General features: G+C 40.0%; 1 protein-coding gene across 4 annotated transcripts in view; it reads left to right on the forward strand.

The window, feature by feature from the left end:
- CERS6 (ceramide synthase 6) overlaps nt 1–12767 on the forward strand; it is a 395115-nt gene that overhangs the window by 102609 nt on the left and 279739 nt on the right. For all 4 annotated transcript variants that reach the window (XM_088829883.1, XM_088829891.1, XM_055398899.2 and 1 more), the window contains exon 2: nt 5133–5238. In XM_088829883.1, coding sequence (XP_088686009.1) covers nt 5133–5238 — 106 coding nt within the window. The remainder of the gene's footprint in view (nt 1–5132; nt 5239–12767) is intronic.

Consider the following 12767-nt stretch of genomic DNA (forward strand, 5'->3'; position numbering starts at 1 on the left):
GACACTGTTTCCACTGTTTCCCCATCTATTTATTTCCCATCAAGTGATGGGACCAGATGCCATGATCTTTGTTTTCTGAATGTTGAACTTCAAGCCAACCTTTTCACTCCCCTCTTTCACGTTCATCAAGAGACTTTTTAGTTCCTCTTCACTTTCTGCCATAAGGGTGGTGTCATCTGCATATCTGAGGTTATGGATATTTCTCCTGGCAATCTTGATTCCAGCTTGTGCTTCTTCCAGCCCAGCGTTCCTCATGATGTACTCTGCATATAAGTTAAATAAGCAGGGTGACAATATACAGGCTTGACGTACTCCTTTTCCTATTTGGAACCAGTTGGTTGTTCCATGTCCAGTTCTGACTGTTGCTTCCTGACCTGCATACAGGTTTCTCAAGAGGCAGGTCAGGTGGTCTGGTATTCCCATCTCTTTCAGAATGTTCCACAGTTTATTGTAATCCACACAGTCAAAGGCTTTGGCATAGTCAGTGAAGCAGAAATAGATGTTTTTCTGGAACTCTTGATAAAAATTACTCTTTCTTCTCTCATTTTGAATTTGAAATTAATGTTTTCCGCCTATCTTGTGAAATTTTTTATATCTTGGAAATTTAGTGTTTGGCTCTGTGTGCTAGGTAAGTTGAAAAGAGAATGCCTGGTAAGAGGTTGGTAGAACATAGACAAGAGCTCTATAGGGCCGCTTTGACATTATAGGGACGGTGAAAATTATAGAAACAGCTTCTCGAGTTTGAGCCATCAGTCTCTACCCTCTGAGTCCCAAATAAGGACCCTTTGTAGATTAAGTATTTAAGGGAATTAAAATGCACAGTTCTTATGAAAACGATAGAAAGGTCATGCGCCATTGTATTTTAGCTGATTCGGTCATTCATCTATTCACTTACCGTCGAATATTCATTGAGTGTCTACAGTGTGCCTGGTGTTCTGTAATAATAATTCTTGACAGAGTAACTTCTTTCAAGGGATTCAAGTGGTTTGATTTATTGTACATACCCATCAGAAGCCATTTAAACCATAAGATCTTCAACCTTAAAATTGAGTTAAATTCTGTTAAATTTGACTATCACTTCTCACATCCTATCCCACAAATCCTCGGAATTTGGGACTTAGCCTGGCCAATAAACAAAGATGGGGAGCTGATGATAACATTCACCTTCCTAGGAAAGAAATACGCCATTCTCTGCTTGCCTTCCCCTAGAGACAGAGGATACTTGTGTCTCTCTTTCTGCAGAGTGGGGATGGTGATACTGCTGTCTCACCTGGTTGAGGGAGAGTATGTGTGTGTGCTAGGGTCAGTAGAGATGGGAGCTTTCACCGAGGTCATTGCAGCCTCTATGAAAGAGGCAACACACACACACACACACACACACACACATCAGCTCTCCTGTGACGGGTGTGGACATAGCATCCTGCTGGGCCATGGAGATTTGCAGGGCATCTGGGAAGGTGTGGACCTGGAGAGGATGCAAGGTATCAGTTCAGTTCAGTCACTGAGATGCGTCTGACTCTTTGCGACCCCATGGACTGCAGCCCGCCAGGCCTCCCTGTCCATTTCCATCTCCTGGATCTTGGTCAGACTCACGTCCATTGAGTTGGTGATGCCATCTAACCATCTCATTTTCTGTCATCCCCATCACCTCCTGCTTTCAATCTTTCCCAGCATCAGGGTCTTTTCAAATGAGTCAGTTCTTTGCATCCAGTGGCCAAAGTATTGGAGCTTCAGCATCAGTCCTTCCAATGAATATTCAGGACTGATTTCCTTCAGTATTGACTGGTTTGGTCTCCTTACTGCCCAAGGGACTCCCAAGAGTCAGGAATGGGCTCAGAACCTTAAGGCAGTGCTGCTGTGGACCCAGTGTGGACCCATGTCAGGCCTGAGGCTTGATGATGAGGGTCACTACAATTTATTGCTTACACACTTATAAAATTATTGTGGCAGAATATCAAGCAGGAATGTTCTTGTCAGTAAAGGGGTACCATTAATAATGATGCTGGGACAACCAAGCTCTGAGGGTAAACTGAGGCAAGTGGTTACTTTACCTGCTGTCCCTTGTCTTTTTTAGTTGCCTGTCTTGTTTCTGGTCTCCCCTTTTCTTGCTTGGTACATTCAAACCTTGTTGGATGCACATGGCTTGGCACAGTGTAGCTGAAGCTGTGTGGGTTGCTGTGTTCAAGGAGTCATGGTGTGTAAATGGTATGGTATGAAACCATACACATGGCTCCCATCAAAGCTTTTAGACAAAGAGGCCATGTGATATTATGTTTTAACATATACATGTGTTTGTATAAATACACAATTTATTTATCTATGTAAATATTATTTCTTACATATGCATATGAGGACATTGGGCACAGAGAGATCGGTTTCTGAAGCGAGGTCTCTGTCGCCAGATAGTAGCAGAGATAATTCCCACCTATCCTTTAGACATGTTTTAAACGTATGTTTGTAGAGAATCATGTTTATTTGATAATTTTGATTATCAAAATTTCAGAAGTTTAATGATCAAGTGATATGTCTTCTTCAAGATGCTTATTAGTTCTGGAAAAGTAGAGAAGCGTTTCTAAAAAAAAGTGATTTGAAGTTTAAAAAGAGGAATAAGGTGTAAAACATGGTATTGTATAAAATACTAAAGGAACCTTTTTGAATATTTTTGTATGTTACTGGGAAGTGACAGTAAAGGTGAGGAAGTTGCTTTTGAAGAGATTCTATTGAGTGAATTTCTTGGCTCTCGTGCTGTCTGTCTGCACATTGTTGTGGGGTACACGAGAAGGTCTGTTAGCTTGTCAGCAGTGCTCACCACAATGATGGCAACATTAAAAGTGCATTTGTACAACATAGCCTGTGGATCAGATTTCTTGCCCCCTCCTTTGTGTGCCTGGCATTGTCATATTCACAGATAAAATGATCGGCCTCTGCATTTAGACTCTTCACTCCATAGAAGAAGAAAACAGATCATATCCTTGATCAAGGATGCTGCTGCCAAATTCCAAAAGGAAATTTGAACACAGCGTTTCAGAATTTGTAGGAATTAGGAAGACAAGAGAGGGCTGGGGAGAAATCCAACAGGGCAGAGTAGAAGGAAACCATTATAAGTGTTGATTTTGGCTTTTAAACAACCTTTTTTAAAAAATATAAAACGCTTGCTGATCTCATGTCTTTTCACACCTCTCATTATGCCTTATGATTAAGAGGCACTAACCACGAAGCAGGAAACTTTAGGGAAACAAGTGGTCACTGCCCATCAATTTTTATTTCTTCCCACTGTCTACATTTGCAGCGCCACAATTACTGTTTTCAGTGAGGACCCAGAGTTATTTAGAGAAAATACTGCGCTTCTTTTACAAAGGTGAGGGCATAGGTGATTGGTTTTCATTCCAGCAAAGGTGGTTATTCTTCCTAACTTTGTTCCAGAGAGCCCAAATGAAACAGGAATTAAATTGCATTCTCTGTGTATATCTTTACTGGTTTAGGCTTGCATGTACAGTATTTCATTTTCCTGTTTAAATACACTTTTTCCCCTTTTACTTGAAATAGGACCCAGTGGGATATTATGAGGTACCATGGATGTAGACTTCATTCAGTTCAGTTCAGTTCAGTTCAGTTACTCAGTCGTGTCCGACTCTTTGCGACCCCATGAATCACAGAACGCCAGGCCTCCCTGTCCATCACCAACTCCCGGAGTTCACCCAAACTCATGTCCATCGAGTTGGTGATGCCATCCAGCCATCTCATTCTCTGTCATCCCCTTCTCCTCCTGCCCCCAATCCCTCCCAGCATCAGAGTCTTTTCCAGTGAGTCAACTCATCGCATGAGGTGGCCAAAGTATTGGAGTTTCAGCTTTAGCATCAGTCCTTCTAATGAACACCCAGGACTGATCTCCTTTAGAATGGACTGGTTGGATCTCCTTGCAGTCCAAGGGACTCTCAAGAGTCTTCTCCAGCACCACATTAGTCCCTCTTTAAAGAAAAAAAAAATTCCTCCCTTGTTTACTGTTCTTTAACTCATCCACTTTTTTTTTTTTTGCCACACCATGTGACATGCTGCGTCCTGGTCCCCTGACCAGAGATTGAACCTGTGCTCCCTGCTTTGGGAGCTCAGAGTCTTAATCACTGGATCACCAGGGAATTACCCCCTGCCATTCACTATTATTAAAGAAACTTCATCTAGGATTTACTCATGGTCTGTTGTATATATTTATCAGTTGCTTTTGGCCAACATTAAATGAATTTGGGTCATAGTTTCATATAATATTGTATTATTTGCATTTATAGAAAATGTTAAATGTCACTATTGAAGAGGTACATTGCACCTTATCTCTTGAATGTTTAGTTTAAAACAACTCTAATGCTTTTCTTTTAAAAAAGGTTTTAGAGACATCATCAGACCTTTGAGGCCCCATGTCCTCTGCCTGCACGCCTCCCATGCCTCATTCACACTTTAAACACAGCCAGAAGTATAGCTAAGACGCCCTGTTCTTCTTGACATAGTCATTTTCTTACGATAAAAATGGTGCAGCTGATGTTTATAGTAATTTCAGACTTTTCAGCTTGGCTGGGACGTCATGTTGTTTGACACCTTTCATGACTCCTTATGAGAAAGAAGCAAATAATCATAAAGCAGTGACTTTTAAGAAGTTATAAAGAAGTGGGACTGAACATAGCGTGCTTTGATCATAGAGACAAAATGGGCCAGTTTTTGGACTGGGGTTGATCAAAAGCATACTCTCTGTATGTGTAATCAGATGGTTAGCTAACACTTTCTCAGTAAAAATATAACATGACTTGTAAGAAGAATATACATCATTTCAAAATCATAGTTTGTTTGGTTTATGTATCTTATACCAGTATATTTCTCATTTGTAGTCTTTCTATCCAGTCAGTCTCATTAGAACTTACATATCAGGAGGTTTAAATGTTTTAAAAGGATTTCTTTTTTTACTGTTACTGCTGGGGGATTAAAGGAGAAAAATAGTTAACTCTGCTTTGTATAGGTCCTGATATATGAGTGTTAACAATGTCTACCCATAAAATCTTATCAACACTTTATTGGGACAGTTGAGTAATGGTTACCTGATAACATTAAGAACAGCTATAGAGAGAATAATGTCTTTTTTTTTTTAGATTTGTAGCCAAACCATGTGCCATAGCCCTCAACATTCAGGCCAGTGGACCACAGACTGCCCAGCCAAATGCCATTCTGGAAAAGGTCTTCACTGCAATTACAAAGGTATGATTGTCCTTTTCTGGGTTATGAATTGCTATGACCACTCTTCTTAGTCTGAAATCATTGATTCCCTCTCTGTTGAGTTTGAGAACTAACATTTGAGTCGCCTCATGCTTGAACGCGTGGGAAGCACGCAGGCCCTGTGACTAAACTGAGAAAGGGAGAGGCCAAACGCACGTGGGCGTGTTTGAGACCTGCGTGTTTACTCCGTAGTGTGTGAGAAGCTTGGCTGTGAAGGGCAGTCTGGATTAGAGCATGAGGGCACTGATTCTGCACCTCAGTCTCACCTGACCTGAAGCAGTGTGGATGCCTAACGGTGGGGTGGGACTTTGTGGCGGCGACTGCGGGGAGCCGAGGAGTATGATCAGTGTAGCTGTGAGGAAAGGGGCCCATTTGCTTACGGAGTAGTCCATTTGTTCTAGCAGTTATGATACACAGGCCGACGTGAACAAAAATGGAAACGATGGAGGGAGGGAAGAGCTGTGATATGAAGCCATGAAGAACGAGGGTGCAGAGAGTTACAAAGTACAGATTCACTGTAAAGAAAATGGGAGAGGAGATGATCGCTCTGCTCAGAGTTAAAGTCCAAACCAGCAAAGAGGAGAGCAGGGGAGAAAGGGAGGATGTAGAGCAAAGATTGTCACCGACTGTCAGCTGGCCTCTCCTGAACAAAAAGAGGAGGAAGAAGACGGAAGTCAGAAACCCTCAAGCTCGGGCCATGAAAATGCAAGTCACAGCGTCTGGATAGCTGATTCTTACTTAAATCTCTCTCTCGCCTTACTCTTTTGTGGAGAAGAAAGGAGAAGCATAACAGTCTATGAGTAATATTGTGCGTTTGCGTATTAAATGGTTCATTTTCCTGCTTTCATTTTTCTGGGAGAATTTCTCAGGCTTCTAAGATGTGATTTGACCATATTAAGCAGATTTGATTCCTTTTTTTGGTATTTGTATTACTAACCATTTTTATTGATTCTCTCTTGTTGTAAAATAATGAATTCAAATTTTCAAACATGTTTGTTTATTTTTGGTCTACATTTCTGCCAGGATTCTCTAGGGTTTTCCCCTCTATTCTTTTAAAAATGGTATTCTTCTCAGGAAAGTGAAAGAAAGCACACAATTTTTTTTAATATCTCTGCTAAGAAGAAGAGTAGAATAAGTGGAATTTTAGGAAGAAGAGTAGAATAAATGGAATTTTTGTTTTGTAGGATGATTTTAGACTGCCACTTTCTAACCTGAAGGGACTCATGTGATAGAGTGTTTAAAGGAAGAAAATATTAGGAAGGAAATTGCATTTTTATTTATTAGTTTGTTGCCACAAACACATTTTCCCCCTCTAAAATAGCAGATGTGTAGGGAGTTATAAGGGCTTCCCACGTGGCTCAGGTAAAGAATCTGCTTGCCAATGCAGGAGATACAGGAGATGCAAGTTTGATCCCTGGGTCAGGAAGATTTCCTGGAAGAGAAAACGGCAGCCCTCTCCAATATTCTTGCCTAAAAAATCCAATAAACAGAGGAGCCTGGCAGGCTACAGTCCATGAGGTCACAAAGAGTTGGGCACGACTGAGTGACTAAGCACACACACACACAGGGAGTTATAGGTTCATTTTTTTACACGTGATTACGACATATTTGTATTTATCTCGTGAATTACTCTAAATACATAAAAATGAATTTTCTACCCAAATGTTACACCTCCCTTTAGGAATCCTGCGGTAGATGTTTTATTTCCCTTGCCTTATGTTTATTATGGTTACTGGGGGATTTTTCTCTATAAAGGTAATGAAAGGATTTTGCAGCCAGGTTGACTGCTCTGGAGATATTTGCTTCTAGCTAATTTTAATGATCATATTCTCTTGGTTTCCAAGGTGATTCTTTTGGAAATTTCTACATGATTAAAGCAGAAGCCTCAGGTTTGGAATTAAATGCAGCCAAGGCTGGAACTGTTTTCCCCCGAATTCTTTGTAGTTCGCCAGTGTTAACTGTGATATGAGAAAGGAACAGATCTGCTGACCAGAATACAAGCAGCAGGATTTGGAGGGTTTGAACAATGATTGTCCAGCATCCTGGCCTTGACCATGGTTCTAGTTCATCTTTGAAGAAGGGCATGTTTATCATCTTTCAAGTGTGAAGGGATATCCCCTTAGAACCCTTAAAATCTATTGCATGCAGGACTGGCTACATAATTTTTAGAGGCTAGTGCAGAACTAAAAATGCAGGGCCTTTTGTTCAAAAAGCACAAAAAAGGTGCCATTAAAGGCATAAAAAGAGAAAGTCTTTTCCTTTCTTGTGTAGTTTGCCTCTCTTTTGACCTGTCAAGATTTTTTATTTGGTATTTAATGCCATGCCTCTTAGGCATACTCATGAAGCAAGTGAAAACCCTGACAGATACTCAGGAACCCCACCCTGTGATTTAGTGCACACACAACCCACCAGCTGCTAAGTTCTGGCTCTTTCCAGCTCCTGGGCTAACATGTCTATCCTTTTCAGGCCGGAGGGAGAAGTTGATACAGGCCTCTCCCCTTTCCATAGGCCCACTGTCCCAACCCATAGTGGACAGGGGACCTGCCAGTCTACTTCATTCTCTGCTCCAAGACATACTAGGTACCGGGATTGGAGGATTGGAGTGAGCAAGAGGCTAATCCCCACCGAGTCACCCACTAAGTACCTTGGGATGCTGCTAGCCCAGGGGCAGGTGGCTGAGACACCGCGGGGTGTGAATACCTGATCCCACTCCTTTCCTAGGGCGGCAGTAGTCAGTCAGCAGGAATGGGAAGGTGAAGCCTAGAGGCCCTGGGGAGCTAGAGGACAGGGAAGTAAGGTGCCCCGCCTCATCTGGGGGTAGTGACAGGACTGTGTGTGAGCCAAGACGGAACCCCTGACATATGCTTCCCTGTCCCAGTGGACTTCCTGTACAAAACACAATCCCCATGACACAGTTATCAAGAGTTTCAAGATGCAACCATAGAATTTTAAACCCCGGTATGAGCCCTTCTGAGTCTGTATTCCTGTGTGAGTTCACTAGTCACGTGCCCTGACTGAGCAGTTTTCGTCTATGAAATTAGCTGATAAATGTGACCTGCTTCATAGTCTTTGGCTGTCTTTCCTGTTGATGGAACATCTGCATGTCTTTTTCACCCTTTTTTTTTTAATTTCTCTAAAACTTTATTTGAAGTTATCCACCTCACTGTTAATAAGGTGTACAATTAATGTTCTGTGCCAGTATTACTAGGCCTGCCCATTGCTGACAATGCACTTTGAGAAAACCCATTTCCTGACACCCCAAAAGTTAAATTACTCTTTTCAAAACATACCGAACTCCCGATACTTGCAAAAAGTATTACATGCACCCATTTCCCCACCAATCTTTAAATCTGAACTTACATTATTAATCTACATCAGTGTATGTTAAAATGAAGTCATTTCAACAAATCATGACTGTACAAAACACCACTAGTTAATATTAAGAGTATTTTACAAACACTACGTTACATATTACCTTGCAATCTGAAACATTACATTTCATATTTGTGTAAGTTTATTTTAGATAACTGAAACTTCACAGAATTCAACGGCAAATAAAGTTTAAAAAATTTAGTTCTGTACATTGGTTCCAACTATATCTATTTTACAATCTATGAGGCTCATGTCATAGTTCAGCACCAGAAAGATCTAAGAAACTGTCGAACTTCTTACTCAGCCCATGTGATAAGTTTGTTATTGTTGTTATTTTTAAGGTGAAAGTCTGAGAAAACGCTTTATATATCCTACTTCCAGACCTTGAGAAGTGGAATACTTTTTGGGTGGTCATACTGTGTAAAAAACTTGAGTTGTATCTTTTAATTTTCACTGTACAGATACAAAAACAAAAAAGGAAAGGAATACTTACAACATGAATTTAGGCTGTCAGTCTTTAAGTTGAATTTATAATACTGAACCATTAGAAATAACTTCACAATGGATGTTAAGGGCTCTGTAAGACTTCATACCTCTCTGGCCATGTGTATGCATGAAGCTTAGTTTTTCATCCTTTTTTTTCCCCCTTTGTAAATCTAAAATTTTGTAAATATTTCAGAGAACCTACCTCTGATGTAAAATGATTAAAAGTATTGGTTTTTGAGCAGACTTGAGTTGTGTATTGGAGCATTGGCTCTGCTGTTGCCTAGCATTATGGCTTTGGGCTACAAGTCAGTTAGCGAGTGAGAGAGCTTTTATTTGGGCCAGGAGCTCTCTCCTTTAATTTACATTAAGAGCACCTGAGGAGTTAAATATAGATTGCTGCATCTTATTTCTTAGAGATTCTGATTCAGTAGATTTGTGATGGGGCTCAAATATCACCAATTATAAATTGTTAGACTCGTTCAAATGAATGGCATGATTATTTTTCTTTAGTGAATATTTTGAGTTCATGTTTCTTAACTGATTATATCCAGAGTTATCTGAATGAGATAGATATAAATTAATCAATCATTTTATCTATTTATTTATATATCTTTCTAGCTTTTGGCATTTATCTGTGATTGTAACAGCCTCATTTTCTCATCAAAGCAATTATTGAATCATTAAGGGTAAAATATATTTGTCAGCTCTGAAACTAGGTATTATGATCTAGAGAATTATGAGATTATCATATCATAATCTGCTTTTGGTCTGTTTACACTGTATTTTAAAAATTATATGCAGGTTTCTGATTAGTTTTTCCTGATTCTTCTCTTATGCCTATTTCTCTTTTTCTTTTCCATCCTTGTATGTTTATGTTTATGGAAATTAACCTAGGTATTTCTGTTATAAAAATATTTATGTAAGTCAGTTATTAATTTTTTTCCTTGGGAATCTTAAAAAAGGAAAACTACGGAGCAATTATAAAACATGACAATAAAAAATACACAAAAAAAGAAGGAAAATCTTACAGTATTTATTTTTTGGCAAACTAAGAGCTATATATCTCCAGATTTCAAAATATATATAGAAAGGCTAAATAAAAACAGTTGGGGTTGGGCAGAAGCCAAGAGTAAACTCTGAGAGAGAAAATTATTGACTAATATTAGGTGAAAAAGGAAGAGGAAATATGCTAGTTTTAAATATTGTTCATTTGGAGTTTTTATTGACTGAAAACAGAAGAAAAGTCCTATGGTAGAATAAAAATTACCCACACAAAGAAAGGGACGTCAGCCATATTTGATTTAATAAAATTTTAAAAATTAAATTATGATAACAGAAAACACAATTAATGTGAAGTAAGTGCTTAAAAACGACACAATGATTTCTGTTAGTTTCCAAGGCAAACATTCAATATTACAGTAATCCAAGCCTATGACCCAACCAGTAATGCTGAAAAAGCCGTAGTTGAACGGTTCTATGAAGACCTATAAGACCTTTTAGAACTAACACCCAAAAAAGATGTTGTTTTCATTATAGGGGACTGGAATGCAAAACTAGGAAGTCAAGAAACACCTGGAGTAACAGGCAAATTTGGCCTTGGAGCACAGAATGAAGCAGGGCAAAGGCTAATAGAGTTTTGTCAAGAGAATGCACTGGTCATAGCAAACACCCTCTTCCAACAACACAAGAGAAGACTCTACACATGGACATCACCAGATGGTCAACACCGAAATCAGATTGATTATATTCTTTGCAGCCCAAAATGGAGAAGCTCTATACAGTTAGCAAAAACAAGACCAGGAGTTGACTGTGGCTCAGATCGTGAACTCCTTATTGCCAAATTCAGACTTAAATTGAAGAAAGTAGGGAAAACCACTAGACCATTCAGATATGACCTAAATCAAATCCCTTATGATTATACAGTGGAAGTGAGAAATAGATTTAAGGGACTAGATCTGATAGATAGAGTGTCTGATGAACTATGGACAGAGGTTCGTGACATTGTACAGGAGACAGGGACCAAGACCATCCCCATGGAAAAGAAATGCAATAAAGCAAAATGGCTGTCTGAGGAGGCCTTACAGATAGCTGTGAAAAGAAGAGAGACGAAAAGCAAAGGAGAAAAGGAAAGATATAAGCATCTGAATGCAGAGTTCCAAAGAATAGCAAGGAGAGATAAGAAAGCCTCCCTCAGCGATCAATGCAAAGAAATAGAGGAAAACAACAGAATAGGAAAAACAAGAGATCTTTTCAAGAAAATTAGAGATATCAAGGGAGCATTTCATGCAAAGATGGGCTCGATAAAGGACAGAAATGGTATGGACCTAACAGAAGCAGAAGATATTAAGAAGAGGTGGCAAGAATGCACAGAAGAACTGTACAAAAAGATCTTCACGATGAAGATAATCACGATGGCATGATCACTGACCGAGAGCCAGACATCTTGGAATGTGAAGTCAAGTGGGCCTTAGAGAGCATCACCTCGAACAAAGCTAGTGGAGGTGATGGAATTCCAATTGAGCTATTTCAAATCCTGAAAGATGATGCTGTGAAAGTGCTGCACTCAATATGCCAGCAAATTTGGAAAACTCAGCAGTGGCCACAGGACTGGAAAAGGTCAGTCTTCATTCCAATCCCAAAGAAAGGCAATGCCAAAGAATGCTCAAACTACCGCACAATTGCACTCATCTCACACGCTAGTAAAGTCATGCTCAAAATTCTCCAAGCCAGGCTTCAGCAATATGTGAACTGTGAACTTCCAGATGTTCAAGCAGGATTTAGAAAAGGCAGAGGCACCAGAGATCAAATTGTCAACATCCGCTGAATCATGGAGAAAGCAAGAGAGTTCCAGAAGAGCACCTATTTCTGCTTCATTGACTATGCCAAAGCCTTTGACTGTGTGGATCACAAGAAACTGTGGAAAATTCTGAAAGAGATGGGAATCCCAGACCACCTGACCTGCCTCTTGAGAAACCTGTATGCAGGTCAGGAAGCAACAGTTAGAACTGGCCATGGAACAACAGACTGGTTCCAAATAGGAAAAGGAGTACGTCAAGGCTGTATATTGTCACCCTGCTTATTTAACTTATATGCAGAGTACATCATGAGGAACGCTGGGCTGGAAGAAGCACAAGCTGGAATCAAGATTGCTGGAAGAAATATCAATAACCTCAGATATGCAGGTGACACCACCCTTATGGCAGAAAGTGAAGAGGAACTCAAAAGCCTCTTGATGAAAGTGAAAGAGGAGAGTGAAATGTTTGGCTTGAAGCTCAACATTCAGAAAACAAAGATCATGGCATCTGGTCCCATCACTTCATGGGAAATGGATGGGGAAACAGTGGAAACAGTGTCAGACTTTACATTTTTGGGCTCCAAAATCACTGCAGATGCTGACTGCAGCCGTGAAATTAAAAGACACTTACTCCTTGGAAGGAAAGTTATGACCAACCTAGATAGCATATTAAAAAGTAGAGATGTTACTCTGCCAACCAAGGTCTGGTCTAGTCAAGACTATGGTTTTTCCCGTGGTCATGTATGGATGTGAGAGTTGGACTGTGAAGAAAGCTGATCGCTGAAGAATTGATGCTTTTGAACTGTGGTGCTGGAGAAGACTCTTGAAAGTCCCTTGGACTGCAAGGAGATCCAACCAG

The sequence above is a fragment of the Moschus berezovskii genome, chromosome 2, assembly GCF_049115385.1.
Source record: "Moschus berezovskii isolate FMDL1 chromosome 2, NW_MosBer_1.0, whole genome shotgun sequence".
NCBI lineage: Eukaryota > Metazoa > Chordata > Mammalia > Artiodactyla > Moschidae > Moschus > Moschus berezovskii.